General features: G+C 36.6%; 1 protein-coding gene across 1 annotated transcript in view; it reads left to right on the plus strand.

Annotated features, from left to right (window-relative positions):
- The first annotated feature begins 236 nt into the window (after nucleotides 1–236).
- PANK4 (pantothenate kinase 4 (inactive)) overlaps nucleotides 237–22,495 on the plus strand; it is a 178,875-nt gene continuing 156,616 nt past the window's right edge. The window contains exons 1-2 of the mRNA XM_053690347.1: nucleotides 237–363; nucleotides 14,035–14,117. Coding sequence (XP_053546322.1) covers nucleotides 246–363; nucleotides 14,035–14,117 — 201 coding nt within the window. The 5' untranslated portion in view covers nucleotides 237–245. The remainder of the gene's footprint in view (nucleotides 364–14,034; nucleotides 14,118–22,495) is intronic.

Consider the following 22,495-nt stretch of genomic DNA (forward strand, 5'->3'; position numbering starts at 1 on the left):
CTATTCAAAACTGAAATGTATCCATGTGGTTTCCAATTTTGGCTGGAACTTCACTTTAATAAAAATAAAACAATAAAAAAGGGCAAATGCAATTGATTAGCGTTTACATGAATTGCATTAGTCTGTACTGAGATACATTCTCATAGACTGTCAAGTTCAACACCATAAAACACTACATGGCTCATTATCATAAATCATGCAGAGTATATGCAAATATATGCGCAGAGCTCGGCGGGATATCCAACATGGCGACAAGTGGAGGCAGAGGTAGGAGTGGAACCAGCATGGATAAAAGCATTACCCTTCCGCCCGATGAAATCTTCCGCAATCTGGAGAACGCAAAACGTTTTGCTATTGATATAGGTAAGTACAGCAGGAACACGGGTATCGGAACGTGTGACAACCTACCGATATAGACTGCTAGCTAGTTGTGGCAAGTTAGGTCTTAGCCTCCCTGCTGCTTAGTTTTGATATGTATACTGGGTAATGTAGTTTTTTCAGCTCCAGTTGCGTTATTGTTATTAGGCTACTGTAAAATCTTTAGAACTACATTTCCCTGAAGGCTTTAAGGATGTAAAGGATTTTGGGAAATGTAGTTACATTTTGTGGGCTGTTCGTTATAAAAAAGCTTTAGAAGCCTTTCAAGAAAACTACAGCTCCCGCGATGCTCCTTTTATTCCTGCTGTCAGACGAAAAGTATAAAGTAAACAACCTGCTGTTGCAGTACTACGCCAATATTTGTGTTAACCGTTGTGATAAACGTGCGGACAATTTCATTGCAATTGTGTTAGTCCGTCATTATTTTACACAATTTGTGGTAGTATGGTGGTTTGTGAAAACTGTCAATGTGATCTCATGCTTGAATATACTGCCATGCTTTCTAAGCATTTTCCTGTATAATTAGGCTTACCATAATTTTTAGAGGTGAAACTGGGACCACCTGGTGCGGTGCCAGTGGGGTGTGGTCAGGGGCATGGTCAAGGGGGCGTGGCAATTACCGGTCCTTTTAAAGTAGTAGCTTTTATGTGTGTAATGTTTTGTGGATACTCTAACCTTCCTCAGTCAAACAAGTGAATCAAACAGTTTAAATAGACCATAACACCACCCCCTAGTGAAAAAGGCACCATTACGTTGTCATGGAAAATAAATCATTAATCTAAATCTCAGATTCTAAATAATGCCAAACATCAAGCATCAGTATCACTTTCATAATTATCAATTTCACAATTTAATATCTGCAGTGTAATATGTGTTTTATGTGTCTAATTAAGGAACAGAGCCAAATACTGATAAGGCATAAATATAACATTGAATGAAAGTAAAAAAGAAACACGTACCTGCTAAAGCTGTTTAAGAGGCTACTCTATACCATAATGCAGGAAGATTATAGCCAAAATGCTATCCTGCATGAAGTAAAGCAAGATCCAGGCCTTCCTGTCTGTACTTCCTAGTCCTACCCATATGATTCCCCTAAAGGTGTATTACCAGCAATGTCACCAGGGGTCAGGGGGGTGTTAAATTCTTAGAAAAATAAACCAAGTAGCACTACAAAATTAAAAAAAAACCTATGCTGCTCACTCAGTCTGTATTACTAAATGTGAGCTTTGAAGGACACAAATGTTAAGCTAAGCAGGGCTGTATGTAACAAAGTACCAGCATCCAACTATGCTGGAGAGCCACAGCCACAGACTCACAGTCCAGTCATTTTGAATAATGTGTCCGGGTTTCAGGTGGTCTGAAACCCGGACACATGATTTGAAACCTGGAGGTGGCAACCCTACTGGGACAGAATGAACAACTGGGTGGGACACTGGGACAGCGCCTCCAAACCGGGACAATCCCAGTAAAAGTGGGACTTCTGGTAAGCCTATGTATAATGTAGATACAGTGTGTTATTCTATCATTATCTATCTCTGTCCCCAAACACAGAGGTTTTATGTCATTAAGAAAGAGAAAAAAAAAAAAATGGAAATAAGCAATACCCCTATAAACCATCAATGTAAATTGTATAGAAACATTATTTGTAAATCTTTTTGCCTGGAATAAAATCTCACATAGAGCAGAATGTCCTTGTTGTATAACAGGATTCCCCTTGTAAAATGAATTGCTCAGGAGGATCAGTGACTAATCTATTTGGGCTTTTTGTGAAGCAGGTTAACTGCAAGTTAATCTCCCTATATGTAGGTCTTACTGGAACTACTGGGTTTTATTTGGGCTATGATATTATTTGTAAATTTATATAGTCATTCAGTGTATGTAAACATTTAGAAAAGATTGCAAATTATATTACATAGTTTACTAGTTAGTGACTACAGATTGTATTACTGGTGACTTTGTGTGTGTGTGTGTGTGTATATATATATATATATATATATATATGTATGTATGTATTGCAAGTCTATTTGACAACACATACAAGGGGGTCCATTTATCATTGTGCGGACGGACGTGATCCGCTATAGCGAACCAGACCACTGCTTCATAACTTGAGTTTCTGTTGACCTTGATAAATAGACCCCATCAGGTCAATCACAATAAGTTTAGATAAATGATTTACCTACAAAATCCCCATAGTCTTTTGTAGAAAAATCATTAGATGAACAGACAATAATGGTAGTTGCTATGTGCTGTAGGAGCAACAAAGTATAAATGTTGTTGTGCCCAAAAAGTTGTTCTGTGATCACTCATTTTCCGTCAGTCTGTAGTGATAAGGGATTGAGGTAAAATAAATCTATAAACGTGTTTTGCTTTTGTGCAAGTAATTTTGATAATAGGACAGAAGAATATTAATATTAGGAACGTGTTCAGATTTCTTCTGTAGCTGCTGATTGGTTGCTGCACATAGATGCCTCAGGTGATTGGCTCACACATGTTCATTGCTATTTCTTCAACAAAAGATGGCTAAATAATAAAGCAAATTAGATAATAAAAGTAAATTGGAATGTTGTTTAAAATTGTATTCTCTATCTGAATCATGAAATAAATATTTAGGGTTTCATGTCCCCTGAAAGACAACCGGCAGGTACCTCTTTGAGGGTTTAATTCCCCATAAAATGTTTAAGTGTGCATCATTAAAATAGTTACAGTTTTGTTGACAGGGTTGTGGCAGGGGACTTGATTCTGGGATTGGGAAATGTGTGTTACTGTACAGATCACGGGCACTGGTGTGCTTGTAGCAGTCTCTTTTTAAATTGGTATAATTATAAGAAATTGAAGGCAGGAAGTGTTCCAGATCTCACAGGATGCAGATGGTTGGGAGGTCTGGTATGTGTGTTTATGTGGTTAATACCTACTGTATTTTGCACCAGTTATATATGTATATATTGTTATTTTTAAGATTTTGCAATCAAGCTGTTCATTTCTGTCAGCAAATTATTCTTATTTATGTCTCAAACAGTGCTGCTTTGTCAGAAAATATTACTGTGTACAGACTTGGCTGGCTCCTCTGTGTTCAACAGAAAACTTGGCCCTTCCCTACAGGTTTTAATACCTTAAAGGGATTGTAAGGTCAGAAATGTTTTATGCATTTTTAAACAGTAATACTAGATATAAGAAGTTCACCAAATACCTTGCGCTGCGCTTTTTCAATTGTTCACTTGCTATTAGGGTTGCCAGCTGTCCTTCAAAAAAATACTGGACAGCCAAACGGATAACGGGGGAGAAAGATGCGGGGTTTAAAACACAGTAGTGATTGCGGCACAAAAAAAGCACACACATTATTTTAAATGTGTTTTATTATATATAAATAAAAAATAAATAAAAAAAAATATAAATATATATATATATACATACATACACACACACACACACACACACACACACACACACACACACACACACACACACACATATATTATTTTTTTCGGGTGATATTGCAAACACAGACCTCATGGTGAGGTGAACTCAAGCTGTCAGTTTTCAAATTACACTTGAAGGTTAAATTTCCCACTTATACAGAGTCTCAGTCTCAGACCACAAAGACAGCATATTTTGTATCAATATCTCTGGCTTAACAAATGAAATACAAAACTGTACAAACACATCTTTGTTACCAAGGGGTTACACTTATTGTTACTGGCACTTGAGAACTGTGTAAATCAAAATATAACTCTGGATGATGTTCTGAGGACATTTTGTGAATATTGGACATTTACACTGTAAACAATGAATGCAAACTAACAATACCCTGATGAGGCACAGACACTCAGAAGTTTGGTGAGTGAGTGACCCATCAGTAGAGGGAGATTTCCAGCTATTCCTAATATGGTGATGTACAGTGTTATCTCACTACAGAAAAAAACTTTATTCTGTATGTTTATTATTTTAATTTTTCAACAATAAAAATAAATACTGGGGCTATCAGAGTCAGGCAACCTGACACTGAAAACCCCAGTATTTATTTTTATTGTTGAAAAATTAAAATAATAAACATACAGAATAAAGTTTTTTTCTGTAGTGAGATAACACTGTACATCACCACCTACAAATGTGCAGCAATTAGCAGGTCTGGTCACAGGTGAGCTAGTTGGCCTAAAAACATGGCACGCCTCAGCGTAGTGCCACTTACCAACCTTCTCTCTCTTTCTCCAGCCCGGACTCTGCACCGCTTCTTGATCTATCTTCATTCTGCTCGGAGGCTGAGCTTGCAAGTGCACCGCGTGACACGGCACATGTGACGTCCTCCCAGGTCGACCTACATCAGTCAGCTCAGCTGCCTCTCTAAAAAAAAAAAGGGCCGCTGCCTGCTTCCCCGCTCTAACTGGACACATCACAGTCGTAGCCTGTGGAAACCGCACCACCGCTGTGTGCCTGCCTAAGTCTCTAACAGTGCAAAACACTTGTTTTGGAGCAGAGACACAGCAGTGTTGGTGCGGTATTTGAGACTCACTGTCCCATGTGATATTGATGCAAGTTGTGATGGGCGGCAGGCCCCCCCCCCGTGACAGACCTCCCAGACAATGCCCGGTTGCAACTGTGGATGGTCCAGTGTGTGTGTCAGTCTGATTACGCTGCACACTGCTAGTCTGCTATTCTGACCCTTTGTCCGGTTTTCTACAAAAATATTACCGGACAGAAAAGTAAAATACCGGACTGTCCGGTCTAATACCGGACACCTGGCAACCCTACTTGCTATTGTGGCCAAAAAATATATAGATTTCCAAACCCACCGTGAGGCTAATTTGTATTAGCCAATCACGGTAGGCAACCTGTGCTTTTTGGCTTCCCTTCAGTTCTAGGTACTTGGAAGAAAACACATGTGCTCTGCTGTGCCTAATTTTAACGCATGCGCTTTGTGTTTTGCAATTCCATCTGCGATGTCAGCGGTTGTAAATGCGCAGGCATATGTAAATCAAGCCAGATATTATATGGGTGTGTTTGAGGTTTCAAGGCCGCCCGTTGTAGGGGGCTGGAAGTTGTGACGTCAGGTATAGAAATAAAATAGCGTTTTTAAACATGATCGGACCTTCGTTTTGAAAAAATTGTAAGTAAATTCACATTCATAAAATGTAAACGTTTGCATTTGAAAAAAAAGGTGTTATTTTTATATTGACTTTACTAATCCTTTAAAAACTAAGCTGCCTGGAAGCTATTGCTAAGGCAGCCAGTGAAAGTGATAGCAGTGTTGTGTGTGTCTGTGTAATACAGCCTGTTTCATTGGTGTCATAAAAAAGCACTAAGCAGTGGTGTATACTTAAAGGGGCACTCAAGTAAAAATTAAACTTCATTATTCAGATAGAGCATGCAATTTTAAACAACTTTTCAATTTACTTCCATTAACAAAATGTGCACAGTCTTTTTATATTTGCACTTTTTGGGTCACCAAATCCTACTGAGCATGTGCAAGAATTCACAGCATATACATATATGCATTTGCGATTGGCTGATAACTGTCACATGATGTAGTGGGAGTGGAAATAGACATAACTTTGCAATTTATTTAACAAAAATCTACTACTCATTTGAACTTCAAACTAAGTGCTATTGCATTGTTTTCTTATCATGCATTTGTTGATTATGCAAATCTACTGTATTGACTGGTCCTTTAAAGGGACAGTCTACTTGATTTTTTTTTTTATTTTTTTTTATTATTGTTTAAAAAGATAGTGCTTTTACTACTTATTCCCCAGCTTTGCACAACCAACATTGTTATATTAAAGGGACAGTCTAGTCAAAATTAAAGGGACAGTCAAGTCCAAAAAAAACTTTCATGTTTCAAATAGGGCATGCAATTTTAAACAACTTTCCAATTTACTTTTATCACCAATTTTGCTTTGTTCTTTTGGTATTCTTAGTTGAAAGCTAGACCTAGGAAGGCTCATATGATAATTGCTAAGCCCTTGAAGGCCGCCTCTAATCACATGCTTTTGTATTTGCTTTTCACAGCAGGGGAGAGCTAGTTCAGGCAAACCCTATAGATAACACTGTGAGCACGCCCGTGGATTGTGGCAGACACTGCACTAATTGGCTAAAATAAAAGTCAATAGATAATAAATAAAATGTCATGTGATCAGGGGGCTGTCAGAAGATGCTTAGATACAATGTAATCACAGAGATAAAAAGTATATTAATATAACTGTGTTGGTTATGCAAAACTGGGGAATGGGTAATAAAGGGATAATCTATCTTTTAAAACAACAAAAATTCTGGTGTTAACTGTCCCTTTAAACTTTCAGGATTCAGATAGGTCATGCAATTTTAAACAAATTTCCAATTTACTTTTATCATCAGATTTGTTTTGTTTGTCTTGGTATTCTTTGTTGTAAGCTAAACTTAGGTAGGTTCATATGCTGATTTCTATGCTCTTGAAGACCTCCCTATCTCAGTGCATTTTGACAGTTTTTCACAGCCAGACAGCGCTTGTTAATGTGTGCCATATAGATAACATTGTACTCACTCCCGTGGAGTTATTTATGAGTCAGCACTGATTGGCTTAAATGCAAGTCTGTCAAAAGAACTGAAATAATGTGCAGTCTGCAGAGGCTTAGATACAAGATAATCACAGAGGTAACAAGTATATTTAAAATATCAGTGGTAATTATGCAAAACTGGGAAATGGGTAATAAAAGGATTATCTATCTTTTTTTAACAATTCAAATTCTGCAGTATACTGTCCCTTTTTAATATACTTTATAACATCTAAATATCTGCCTGTTTCAGTGTATTTTATTAGCTTTTATCAACAAGGCAGTACTGGTTCATGTGTGCCATATAGGTAACACTGTGCTCACTCCTGTGGAGTTACGCATGAGTTAGCACTGATTGGCTAAAAGGCAAGTTTGTAAATATCACTGAGACAAGTAGCAGTCTGCAGAGGCTTAGATAAAAGGTAATCACAGATGTAAAAAGTATATTTAATATAACTGTGTTGCTTGTGTAAAGCTGGGGAATGGATAATAAAGGGATTATCTATCTTTTTAAACAATAAAAAATTTCCAGTAAACTGTCCCTTTAATTTTCCTGCTAATTTAGGAAGAACTGTTCCTGCTAAATTGCAGATTAGAGTGAATAGCAGTGGGATCCAATTAGAGCTCAGGATATGTAGGCAAATCATCCAGCCTGTGCTACATATTGTAGTTGTCTCAGTCAGGGTTAAACTTTTTCTTTTCCATTTGCCAACTAACCTTGTCATAGTTTGGAAAGTTTTCTAACCATCCTGCATTTTGTGGAATTGTCAGTTTGGGAGCTCTTCCTGTTGCCCCTCCCACATATCCCCAGGATCTTATAAATGCCCAAGGTTGGCAAGGACAACATAGCCATGAACCCTGATCAGCCCGTTCCCTATCCAGCCACTATCTCTTATTCCAAACCCAATCTCCATGCAACTCCACTACTAGGAAGATTTAAGTCCTCCCCCCAGTCTCCATTGCTAACAGAATGCGTATTGGGGCTTGTAACCATCTCTGTTTGCACATATTTTAACGGTTTCATGACTTAAAGTGATGGTAAATCAGAGCGTTTAAAAAAACAAAAAAAAAACAAAAAAAACTCTAGTATTTACCATCACTTAAAATAAAGTGGATTTTCAGTGATGAGTTTCTAAAAAAAAAAAAAAAAAAAAAAAAAGTGCTAAACTCAACCTTTCTGTTCCACAGCTCCTTGCTAAAGCCAACGGCTCCGGCCGTCCATGGCACAGCGCTCTTTTCTCAATGAGTTGACTTTCCACCTCTAAACCAATAGCCGTGCTAGTCGTCTGACAGTATTCTGTATGCTAGCATGGCTATTGGTTTAGAGGTGGATGCTTCACCTCATTGTAAAGAGTGCTGTGGGTGGGCGGAGCAAGGGTGAGTTTAGAATCCCCCCCCCCTTTTTTTTTTTAGCTCAGATTTACTATCGCTTTAATAAAGATCGACTTCTGTTTTTTTTTTTCTTTCTAATACAGAGCTTAAAACATTTTTTCATTTGGATTGATTCTTTACTTAGACACCACCCTCCCTATACAGAAAAGTCTCCATAAATATAGGGAGGTGTGAAATAATGTCAAATATTTTTCAAATACAACTCTATACATAACTATTTTTACAACAATATTTATGCTAACAGAAGGGAGCACAGGCTCATATGCTGGGCAAAGACTGACAATTGACACTCATATATTTGCCACTGCTGCAAGATGTAAGCACTACTATTGGTCACGTCACATGCTGGTCATGCAATGCTTGGTACATCCAATATGAATAAAACTGCTGCAAGATGTAAGCACTACTATTGGTCACGTCACATGCTGGTCATGCAATGCATGGTACATCCAATATGAATAAAACTGCTGCAAGATGTAAGCACTACTATTGGTCACGTCACATGCTGGTCATGCAATGCATGGTACATCCAATATGAATAAAACTGCTGCAAGATGTAAGCACTACTATTGGTCACGTCACATGCTGGTCATGCAATGCATGGTACATCCAATATGAATAAAACTGCTGCAAGATGTAAGCACTACTATTGGTCACGTCACTTGCTGGTCATGCAATGCATGGTACATCCAATATGAATAAAACTGCTGCAAGATGTAAGCACTACTATTGGTCACGTCACTTGCTGGTCATGCAATGCATGGTACATCCAATATGAATAAAACTGCTGCAAGATGTAAGCACTACTATTGGTCACGTCACATGCTGGTCATGCAATGCATGGTACATCCAATATGAATAAAACTGCTGCAAGATGTAAGCACTACTATTGGTCACGTCACTTGCTGGTCATGCAATGCATGGTACATCCAATATGAATAAAACTGCTGCAAGATGTAAGCACTACTATTGGTCACGTCACTTGCTGGTCATGCAATGCATGGTACATCCAATATGAATAAAACTGCTGCAGCTGACAATGACTTCAGAATTGCTTTTGTTTTATAGAGGCAAGATGCTGTGTGAAGCACACACATAAATGCAGTTAGTTAGTGGCATTGATGAAGTGAGACACAATCTACACAATGCAGGACTAAGGGATTTAAAGGAATGTATAAAAAATTAAATTGCAAATGAAATAACATTATGGATACGAGCATTTTTGCTTTGCACTTGGAATAACAAAAACGCTTGCTGTTCAGGATAGGGTTCCCTGCGCACAGGAGTGCTCAGCATATCTAGATATGGCATTCACATTCAAACATTGTGAACAGTCAGAAACTCTGCAGTTCATGGTATTGCTCAATCATTGCAGATTTGGTGGAGGAGGGGTGTATGTGCAGAAAACATTGTTCACACATCTTAGATATGCTGATCAAAAATAGCGCAATATGTTTTTCTTCTTAAGACCATGGTTGTAGAATGTCTAAATAAACCCTGCTCTTTCAATCTGAAAACCCTGTGTAAAGCCACATCAAACACAGGAAATCTGATGGATTGGAATACGGGACCAAGTTTTGTACGATAAAAGAATAAAGGCTCAATTTTATACTTAAAATATCACACGTCAGCAAAATACAAACATAACAAGCTGAAACCTTTTTAGAGACATTAAACTGCAATCTAGTGATAAAAAACACAGGTGCTCTGCTAGTTCCCAGGAGAAAGGTTAGCTTACTACATATAAACACTGTTGATTAAATGATACTACAAACCCTTAGCTACAGTTTTTACAAGAGAAATAGAGGTTGTATTTAAAAGGGACAGAAAACATTTATTAATAGTGAAAGCAGATTCATAAATGATTAAAAAATGTCAAGGTATTCATACAAGCAATAGGTGTATATAAAATATGTTGATACAATAAGCCAAGACATATTAAATGCTGTGTGTGTGTGTGTGTATATATATATATATATATATATATATATATATATATATATATATATATATATATATATATATATATATATATTTTAGTGCTAGGGAAACACTGACATCATGAGTAATGTGCATATTGATACAGGAAATGAAACATACAGAATGCTAGCAGCGTATAAAATAGTAAGCATTAAGACAGTGCTTAAAGAAGAATGCACTAGTTACTAGCAGCATAAGTTATATACATACTGATGCAGAAAGTAAAACGTATGAATTGCAGGTGAGCTCACCTGATGAAGGGGCATGTCCCTGAAACGCGTTGTGGAACTGTGGTCTGGCCAGGCATGTGTTACTATTCACGGCTTTTTAGCTTTTTTAAAAAAATTTAAAGGGACAGTCAAGTCCAAAAAAAACTTTCATGTTTCAAATAGGGCATGTCATTTTAAACAACTTTCCAATTTACTTTTATCACCAATTTTGCTTTGTTCTCTTGGTATTCTTAGTTGAAAGCTAAACCTAGGAGGTTCATATGCTAATTTCTTAGAGCTTGAAGGCTGCCTCTAATCTAAATGCATTTTGATAGTTTTTCACCACTAGAGGGCATAAGTTCACGTGTTTCGTATAGATAACATTGAGCTCATGCACGTGAATTTACCATAGAGACAGCTCTGATTTGCTAAACTGCAAGTCTGTCAAAAGAACTGAAATAAGGGGCAGTCTGCTGAGGCTTAGATACAAGGTAATTACAGAGGTAAAACGTGTATAATTAATTATAACTGTGTTGGTTATGCAAAACTGGAGAATTGGTAATTAAGGGATTATCTATTTTTTAAAACAACAAAAATTCTGGTGTTGACTGTCCCTTTAAGCATTTATTTAGCATCCTCTATCCTTTCTTTTCTTCTTTTTTTTTTTTTTTTTAATGATCAGATACGCTGTTAGCAATTCATATGTTTTAGTTTCTGCATCAGTATGTATATAACTTATGCTGCTAGTAACTAGTGCATTCTTCTTTTAGCACTGTCTTAATGCTTACTATTTGATACGCTGCTAGCATTTTGTATGTTTCATTTCCTGTATCAATATTGTACATTACTAATGCTGTCCGTAATTAGTGTTACCCCAGCACTTTTATATATAATCGCCAGCATTTAATGTCTTGCATTTGACTTTTTGTATCAACATATTTTATATGCACCTATTGCTTGTATCAATACCTTGACATTTTTAAATCATTTATGAATTGCTCAAACAAGAGATCCTGCAATAATAATAATATATAGTGATAAGTGAGCCCCACATTGTTTGATCTCACTGACAGATATATTTACATTCCTTGTGTCTTTTATAGACTATTTCACTGATGGTCATTTTAATTTGGAAAGAAATATTTTATTTTATAGCTCTCTTTTCTTTGTGTGTTTTTTTGTTTTATTTAGTCATATTTTTTTTTTTTAACGGCTGCTATTCTAATAGTTTAATATATTATAACATTCACTTTATGTTGCTCCTTGTTTTGATTTGTAATACCTTTGGTAACACTCTCCATTGTTTGTTAAACTCTATCTATCTATCTATCTATCTATCTATCTATCTATCTATCTATCTATCTATCTATCTATCTATCTATCTATCTATCTATCTATCTATCTATCTATCTATCTATCTATCTATCTATCTATCTATCTATCTATCTATCTATCTATCTTAGCATGTGAAGAAACTGACTTCCTGTTTCTCTAGCGTTTACTGAATAGTAAACCAGCTCATGTTACTCTAGAAGATTTTTGACACAAGCTATATATGCTTTCCTTTAGAAACCCCAGCCCCCTTGTGGGGATGTGACGGGAAGTAATGGACACTGCACAAATGAAGTTAAGAAATAAAAGTTAAAATCCTTTAAATTGATGAATGAGGCATATTGCAATGATTTCTATTAAAGGGACAGTCTACACCATAGTCATCTTAAAATCTTAATTTAGATTAAGATGCAAATATCCTCCTGTACCCTTTCTATATCATGCAGCAGGAACAGTTATAAAGTTATTTTAAAATGACTATTGTTTCTAGTCACTTTGAAATGGCTGCCTTGCTCCACCCACTGATGACATCACGATCTGGGCTGCATTACAGGCTTCACTAGTTACAAAAGACTCATTAACTGGATTTAACAGACTGTAAATGTTATTCAGCAGAGTGCATAAATGCAGCCCAGATTGTGATGTCATCAGTGGGCGGAGCTTGGTAGCTATTTTAAAGTGACCAGAAACAATAGTTATTTTAAAATTACTTTTTTGCTGTTACTGCTGCATGATATAGAAAGGGTGCAGGAGGATATTTGCTGCATAATCTAAAGTAAGACTTTAAGATGACTAAAGTATAGACTGTCTCTTTAAAGGGCCAGTAAATACAGTAGATATGCATGATAAAAAGACAATGAAATAGCACTTACCCTGAATTTCAAATGAGTAGTAGATTTTTTTTTTTTCTTACAGGTTTCAAAGTTATATCTATTTTCATGCCTTTGTAGCATGTGACAGCCATCAGCCAATAACAAATCTTGCACATGCTCAGTGGGACTCAAAGTGTAAATCAAAAAATACTGTGTACATTTTGTTACTGGAAGTAAATTGGAGAGTTTTTTTTTTTTTTTTTTTATGTTTTGTAGATGATCCGTTTATATAGCCCACCTGGGTGTGTTTTTGTAAAAATGTATAGTTTTTTGCTTATTTTTAAATAACATTGTGCTGATTTTCAGACTCCTAACCAAGCCCCAAAGTTTTAGATGTATACAGACTTCAGACTGCTTCTGTTTGTATAATGGGTCTTTTCATATGCTGGGGAGGGGGAGGTTCTGCTAGCAGCCCATTTCAGTGGGTGTCCCTGGCTTATCTCATTAACAGTGGGAGCTTCTAAGTATGTGTTTTTTTTGTTTTTGATTTTTTTTTTTTAAAGGTTTTATACTGGATTTTTATATCCGTATCTGTGCATATTCTTCTTTATAGTAGTGTCTATTACATGCAGTTAAATGATTGGTTTATACTGCCCCTTTAAGAGTTCTTCTAGGGCACTGGTTTTCACACCTGTCCTCAGGCCTCCCCAACAGGTCAGGTTTTCAGGATTACCTTGTATAAGAGCAGGTACAATAACCGTTTACTAATCAGCTGATTATTTCACCTGCGCTCCAGTTCAGATATCCTCAAAATGTGGCCTGTTAGGGAGGTCTAAGGTCAGGTGTGAAAACCAGTGTCCTATTCTGACGACTAAAGACTTCACAAACCTAACCCTGAATGCTCTGTCCTTAGTTGGCTTGGCCTAATAGCCTTTGTTTTCCAGCCCCTTATCTGATAATCTCTGCAAACATAATGACCTTGGCTAGCGTTATTAGTCAAGTCCAGATTGTCTTCTGCAAAAAAGTCACGTGGTAGGTGGAGTTTAGCTATTGAAAACATTTGTAGCAAACCAGGTCTTCTTGTATTTCAATTTTATTTTTTAAATCATCCGTGTTAATTTATTGCAACAATGCAGAACAGGCTTTTAATAACAAGGCATTTATTGCCCCTTTAAAAGACACAGGTTTTCTTATGGATTTGCAATGAATGTGAAAACTGTACAAAGCAATGACTGTCGTTCTTCTAATTGATTGGGGCAGACCCCATTGTCCTTGAACAGAATAGAGTCTCAAATACCACATTGTTCTGTTGTTTCAGTTGTGTAAAAGACCTTATGTGATCAATAATGTGACGCTGCCTCATTATGTGATTTTTTTTTTTCTTTGTCACTTTTCCCTCTTCAGGTGGTTCTCTGACAAAGTTGGCTTATTATTCTACTGTTCAGCATAAAGTAGCCAAAGTGAGGTCATTCGATCACACAGGGAAGGTAGGTGCTTGTATATTCCTTACTCATTGTGTTTTAATGAGCTATCTATCTATCCCAGACCATGAAGGGGAGAGTTTTCACTTTAAAAGTCCAGAGAGTACAGATCTTCATCATTGCATATATACTCAACGTTCCTGTCACCCTGGCAAGCTGTTTTGGATGGGAGAGTGCAAATCCCCAGTACTTTTCAAAAGTCTTAGGCCACCATTTAGATTTTTTGTTTTAGCAATGGTATAATGACCATATATCATTTTCTCAGTCTCTTTATTAGAATACAACCAGAAAATACAGGATATTTGTATGCAGTATTAAAAAATCAGAAAAAAATGCTTCTATAGGCTAAAGTGGCAAGTATTTAATGTGACCTCCCCTTACAATAGCAGTACCCTGGCTCTCGTTAACCGTAAATGGAATGGAACCCTAATTAATGTCATTGCTAACACCTGTATTTGTCGTACTATTTCATGTAAAAATGACTGCTGTGAAAAGTCTTTTACACCAGGTTTGTGCAAGACATGCTTGAGCATTACATACACATGTGGCATGAGTTTAATTCATTGGAAGCTTGCTTATAAATAGAAGTCCAGCAAGGGCCTGGCTCAGCATCTGGCAGCTTCATCGGGATGCCAAGTAGACCCTTCTACAGTCTGAAGAAGCTTGATCAGGAATGGTTTTGTGGAAGGGTAGGAGCCAAGAAACCACTTTTTCAGAAGGGGAAACGGGGTGAAAAGGCTAAGATATGTTAAAGCTCACATAGATTGGAATGAAGATCAGTGGAAAAGAGTATTATGGAGTGACAAATCCAAGTTTAAAATTTTTGTTCCAATCGTTGACAATATGTCAGAAGAAGAGTTGGAGAGAGATGGAAGAATGAGTACTTGCGGCCTTCAGTGAAACATGGTGGAGGGTCTGTCCTGGTTTGGGGCTGCATTTCTGCCAGTGGTGTTGGGGATATTGTCAGAATTGATGGGATCATGAATGCTGAAAAGTACAAACAGTTTTTAATTCATCATGCCATTACTTCTGGAAAGCGTCTGATTGGGCAATGGTTTTATTTTTCAGCATGTTGGCGATCTCAAGCGCACTGGTAATGCAGTGTAATCATATTTGGAGAGTTGATAAAACACTGACAGTCATGGACTGGTCTCCACAGAGTCCAGACCTGAATATTATTGAGGTAGTATGGGATCAACGGGACAGAGAAAGAAATGAAATAAAAGAAAACCTAAATCCTAAAGAAGAACTGAAAGAAGAAGTGCTGAAAGAAGCCTGGTATAAAATACCAGCAGATTACTTCATGACAGTCTCCCCAAAATAGTTCAAGATGTGCTTAGGGCCAAGGGAGGTCACACTAAATATTGACTTTTACCTGAAGAAGCCATTTTGTTCTGAAAATTGTTTGTGTTTTTTTTTTTTTTTAATATATTTTGTGTAAATATTTCCAGTATTTTCTGTTCGTATCTTCAAAAAGAGACTGAAAAATAAATATGTATGTGTGTATATGTATGTGTATGTATGTATATATTATATTATATTATATTATATATGCCGGGTGGTTAGTAAAGTAAGTATAAACAATAATATAAATTATATTTATAGATATAGATAGATATTGATATTTTATAAACTAACTAATCAGAGACAGGCTTTTCAATTTCTTTAATAAGGGATGGAAAAGCAGCTTTTCAGACTCATAGGGGCCGATTTATCAAAGCTTCAACTGATAATACGATGGAATCTGCTTGAATCTCGCGTCATATTAGACGCAAATTTAATCCACCGTAATTAACAAAGCATCAACATCATCAAATGTTGAAATGTGTTAAGTAATATATGCTCCTGCAATCTTAATCCGATGCAGATCGATGCTTGCGTCATTCCAGAAGTTTCAAATTCACATTCGACTCTATTTGACCCTCTTGCCAATTTATCAAACATTCAACAGGTACGCTTGCGTCTTTTCCGCCGCGGCGTACCTATCGTTCAAACCGCCACCCTTGAGGCCACGAATGCCATAGAAATCAATGGAAGTCTGAAAATCCAGAAAAGTTATGTTAGATGCTACAAGAGAAGGAAGCTTATTACATTTTTATTTAAATTAGAAAGAAAGTAATATGTTAAATAATATTATAATCACATGTAATTTCAAGGGACAGATTAATTTCAAAAGTAGTTTTAATGACAGGTGATGTCTGTCTCACAGCAGGACTAGTAGATATAGGGATAAAAATGAAATAAATACATTACATACTATAGCTAACTTCCTTTTTTTGGTCAATCTAATTTTACCATATTTAACGCATGTAATACAAGTCCCACTGCATTTCGCACTAAATTTTACGCAATAGTTTGCACCAAATTGGACGCGATACTCAAACTCCTAAACAACCCACAAACTAGTGAAATTTTCCATCACTTTTGATTGGGAAATGCATAATCAAATGATTTATGACATCAGCCAATCTAATTTTAAATATACATTTTCACTAACAAATCAAATTTCTCAATACTTGTATCATTGATCACTCATCAGAACTTGTAAGTGCCATTTGTTACTTTAAAAGTATAATACACAATGTATGTATATGTGAAATTAGTACAGTATTAAAGTTAAACATTGATGACATTAGGACACACTGTGTCATATTTTTGACAATGATTTTAAAAATCGCAATGATGTTTGATTCAATATAATCTTAAACTGATAGCTCAAAGGATAGTCCACCTAACATTAAACTGTCATGAATCCGATACATAAGAAATTAAAATCACCTCTTTACTGTCATGATATTTTCAGTGTTTTTCTTCCTTCTCTTGAACTTCATTTTCATTAAGAAATGTCATCTTATATGCCAGCCCATTTTAAAACACCTGTGAAGGGGTGGTGTTTAAAACTACACTGCAATCAGGAAGGGTTAATGAGGAAAAAAAGGAGGTCTGTGGATTAGCACAAAAATGGCTACCCTGAAAAAAAGAGGTTAGTTCCAAAATACCTCTGAACAATAACTATTAAAAACCAAATACAGGGTGCGCTAATGAAAGCTGCTAATATAGAGGATAGAATAAAACTAACAAATGCAGAGTTAGTATTAAAAAACGAATGATGTTTATACCATAAAATATATTTTATATATATAAATGAACCCTAATACATGTAAACTAACATTTGAAATACATAATATGTAAAATATAAAAATAAAAAATAAAACCACCGGTGGAAAAAATATCAGGGGAACGAAATGAGAGTCCGTGGTAGGCTTTAAAAATGTATCCAAATCAAAGTTCATTGGTTAAAAATGCAAATGAAAAAATGTATAAAAATCAATTGAGAGCATGGAAAGCAGCTGAGTCAGTCTATGTGGCTGTATCAATGTAACTTTGCATCAATGTAACATTCGAAATAAAAGTTCCGTGGGTGGCTGAAAGGACAATCTGCATCAAAATGGAAAAGTCAGTGCCATAAATTATTCGTCTTACAAGTTAGACTCACCCAGAATACGAAGCTATTTTCTGTTCTGCTTCTCCGTGTACAAGTGTAGTAAATCCGATGTGAACACGTTAGACCCTTGATAGATAGGAAATTACCTTTCAGGTGAACAGTATCGCTCCAGCGTGTACTGTGGTTTGCCGGATTGTGCAGCGTGTGCGGGGTCACGTGATGATTTGTTCCAATCAGATGCACGGATTACCGGGTGGTCTGTAGATCAGCGTGTAAGAGATATCTGCAGATTCTAAGAGTCACAGTTAGCCAGGCTTGGTGTTGTGAGATGGGAAACAATGTTACATTGCAGTTGGGATTGTTTTTGTAGAGTTCAGAATGGAAAACAACAGAGCGCTCTGTATGTTAAGTTAGACTTGGTAGTAAAAACAATCACAGTGTTGCGGATCAACGCGTTTCAGCTGGTGTAGCCTTTTTCAAGATGAATTCAGACTGCTCGCTGCTCTCCTTTTTTGGAGAACACTGTGATTGTTTTTACTACCAAGTCTAACTTAACATACAGAGCGCTCTGTTGTTTTCCATTCTGAACTCTACAAAAACAATCCCAACTGCAATGTAACATTGTTTCCCATCTCACAACACCAAGCCTGGCTAACTGTGACTCTTAGAATCTGCAGATATCTCTTACACGCTGATCTACAGACCACCCGGTAATCCGTGCATCTGATTGGAACAAATCATCACGTGACCCCGCACACGCTGCACAATCCGGCAAACCACAGTACACGCTGGAGCGATACTGTTCACCTGAAAGGTAATTTCCTATCTATCAAGGGTCTAACGTGTTCACATCGGATTTACTACACTTGTACACGGAGAAGCAGAACAGAAAATAGCTTCGTATTCTGGGTGAGTCTAACTTGTAAGACGAATAATTTATGGCACTGACTTTTCCATTTTGATGCAGATTGTCCTTTCAGCCACCCACGGAACTTTTATTTCGAATGTTACATTGATGCAAAGTTACATTGATACAGCCACATAGACTGACTCAGCTGCTTTCCATGCTCTCAATTGATTTTTATACATTTTTTCATTTGCATTTTTAACCAATGAACTTTGATTTGGATACATTTTTAAAGCCTACCACGGACTCTCATTTCGTTCCCCTGATATTTTTTCCACCGGTGGTTTTATTTTTTCTTTTTATATTTTACATATTATGTATTTCAAATGTTAGTTTACATGTATTAGGGTTCATTTATATATATAAAATATATTTTATGGTATAAACATCATTCGTTTTTTAATACTAACTCTGCATTTGTTAGTTTTATTCTATCCTCTATATTAGCAGCTTTCATTAGCGCACCCTGTATTTGGTTTTTAATAATCAGGAAGGGTTACACAGGTGCAGAGAGAAAACTGTCCCAGCTCCTAAAATATCCATTGTTTGCAAATAAATACATATTATATCCTGATTACATGTTATATCTGCAATTATTCTTCCACAGAATTATAATATATTTACACTGTATACATATAGTGGTATAAATAAACACAGAGATATAAAAGACAACATTGTTTAGAACAAAATCAAATTTTAATGGGACAGTCTACCTGAAACTTTGTATTATTTAAAAAGATAGATAATCCCTTTTATTACCCATTCCAAAATTTTGCATAACCAACACTTATATGAATACACCTTTTACCTCTGTGATTACCTTGTATCTAAGTCTCTGCAGACTGCCCCTTATCTCAGTGCTTTTTGCAAACTTGCATTTTGGCCAATTAGTGCTGCTTCATAAATGACTCCACGGGAGTAAGGCACAATGTTTTCTATATGGCATACATGAACTACCACTTTCTGGCTGTGAAAAGCTAATTAAATGTTCTGAGATAAGAGGTGGCCTGCAGAGGCCTGGAAACAGTCAGAAATTTAGAGGTTTAAACTTTAAAGGTTAAACTATATTAAAGGGATAGAAAATTAAAAAATTAAATGTGCATTTCAATTTAAAATAAAAACAATTTTTGCAGTATGCTTTAATTGGCAAAAATGCTTCTTGTTATAGCGATTACTGTTTTTTTGTGTGGCATATGCACATATCCTGTGCACCAGTATTCAAAAACCACACCACAACCACCCCTCTGAGCATGCATAGTGTTTGAATACTGGTGCACAGGCACTCGCAGCATATGTGCGTATCCTGCTGAAAAGCAGTAATAACTTTAACTAGAAGCATTTTTGCTAATGGAAGTGTATTGCAAAAATGCAGATTTTTCAAATGGAAATGCACCTATTCACATTTCATTTATTAACTTTCTTTTTTTTTGCCCCAGAAAGAGACCAAGTTTCTATATCGCAAAATTGGTCAACCGTTGCCTCTTTCCTCATTGGCAATTTCTGAAAACAATTTCATTTAATTTTCCCATAAATATAAAGTAGCAAACCAAGAAAAAATAAAGAAGAAAGTGTAAATTACCATGCGCAAAACAGAACATAAGGCGGAGGTAAAGTCAATATACTCCCCCCCCCCCCCTTTTTTCCCCCCTCCTTCTACTTCTTCTTCATCCCTTCCTTCCCCCTCCACATTCTCCTAATAAAATTCCTGCCCGGAGTCTTAACATAACCATTCTCCTCTAAGGTTGGCTGCCATTGGAGTTTCTCTAAGCGTGTATTAAAGGTTTTTAAGAGTGGTGTCCACTTAATAAAGAATTTTTTTAAATTTTGGCCTCTGGAGGCCCACTGCTTCAGTGAGCAAGCAGTTCTCTACTCATTTTTTTGAACGCTGTAAATTGTAGATGTTTCTTTAAACGCAAGTCTTTCAAGATGATTTTCCTGCCCAGTAAAATGGCTACATTTAGAAAGTATGAGTCTTTCTAAAACTCCTCATATGACGTAAAAAAAAAAAAAAGATATGAGTCATAGTTAAGTTGGTATACACATTCCTTATCTTGCTAAGCCAAAAATGTATTGTCCCCCAAAAGCTCTTGACCATAGGACATAGCCAAAAGCAGTGTAAGATATCAGCTTTTATAGGCCTGCATTTGGGACAGGATATCTGATTCAGATCACTAGCAAAACTGGAGATATAGAGGGGCGTACAGTATACTTGGAAAAGAATACTGAGTTGTTGTTCTCTGAAATATTCTGAGATTGTAGCTTGAAAAATTCTATTAATTGATTTTATCAAAGTTTTTTGACTAACATCGATTTTCCTTTAAGATGGTTCCATATAAAGGAAGGGAATCTCAGATTTCTATCTTCTTGAGGCCTCAGTAGAAGTTTATACTAATTTGTAATTGAGAAATTCCCTTGTCTTAATATATTAACAATTTAAGCTATATTTTTCCCCTGCCCAGTCACAACTCTTCATTTTAACTAAGTGATCTCCCAGATGTCTAATTTGTAGATGAGAAGAATACATTTTTAGGAATATTAAATTCTGTTTTACACATCTCAAAGGTTTTCATAGAATATTATTGTTATTATCAGGTATTTGTAGAGCGCCAACAGATTCCGCAGCGCTGGAATATGAGTTAAGGCTGTAACACACTGCAAGCGGAGCGTGTAGATGCGACTGAGCGCTCAGCGTGTCCTGCCTTTTCATCTCTGAGCACTCTGCTGCGTCAGGTCACGTATCTGAATGCTCAGAGATGAAATATTTGAACTTCAGAAGCGATGCGACGCGGTGCAAAGCAGCTGCTTCGCCTCGAACCGCATCGCTTGCAGTGTGTCACTGCCTTTAAAGTCCATTAGCTGTGAGAAATAAATTACACCCATAGATTCTCAACTATTAAATCTCTGAGAGTCAAAGCCTGCCCTGAACTCAGGGTTGCTTCCTTTTGTCAAATATGGAGAGGCTGCAAAATTAATATTCAATAAATCACATAATCTATGCCAAGCAATCACAGAATCTTTAAATAGTATGTTCTGGTTTTTATATTTTTGGGGAGCGCTTTCAAAGAGATGTGTGGAATCGCTTTCAAGTAATATGGAGTAATCAGATTTTCTCTAGAATGGTGAAATTTAGTTCTTTAAACCAATCGAACACCTATTTAACAACGGCAGCAAGATTATATTTACCAAGATCAGGTAGAACTAGCCCGGCTTGACTTTTACTGGCAGTTAATCTTGTTAAAGCTATTCTGGACTTGCGATTGCACCAAATAAATTGTGGAATATAACATTTAATAAGCTTAAGATCCTTCTTTAATAATAGGGATACAGACCATTTTAAATGTATTCTTCCGTTCATTTTTTACCTTTCTATCCCTTCATAACAATGTTGGTTGTACAAAGCTGGGGAATGGGTAGTAAAGGTGTTTATCTTTTTAAACAATAAAAAATAATCTAGTAGACTGTCCCTTTAAAGTAGCCCAGTGTTTAGAATGGCTTTATACAAGGCGACAAGTCCAGCCTGGATGAGCAATCTCAATCTTTTACGTTCGGATTAGTGGACTTTGTGCTTATAAAAGCACAATAATAACTTGCTCTGAAGCAATAGAGGATTCTGCCAATGCAATATAAATAGAACAGAGTGCTTAAAGGGACAGTAATTACAATGCATTTCAGTTGTATTGCTAAAGAACAAACTACCAGTTAAGTCTAAATGTTTTTAAAACAAACAATCTTAACTCCTTCAGGACCGACTCATCCGCCCAAGTTCGGGTGGTAAATGAAAAAGGAAGTGGCTGATTTTCACTGTGATCATGTGCTTCAAAAAATGGCACTGATTGGCTCCTGGGAGACTGTCTGCGTTGCTCGGTACATCCCCCAGTCTGATCAGTCGCCGTTTGTGCACATAAGGGAGTAGGACGCGGCAAAAGTTGGGACGTTCCATGCTGTCCTAAGGGAGTTAAATCCAAGTGCTTTTATGACGGCGTGGAACATCCTAAGGGCATTAAATGGTTAATGCAATTGCTTTTCAACAAT

The sequence above is a fragment of the Bombina bombina genome, chromosome 8 (genome assembly GCF_027579735.1).
Source record: "Bombina bombina isolate aBomBom1 chromosome 8, aBomBom1.pri, whole genome shotgun sequence".
NCBI lineage: Eukaryota > Metazoa > Chordata > Amphibia > Anura > Bombinatoridae > Bombina > Bombina bombina.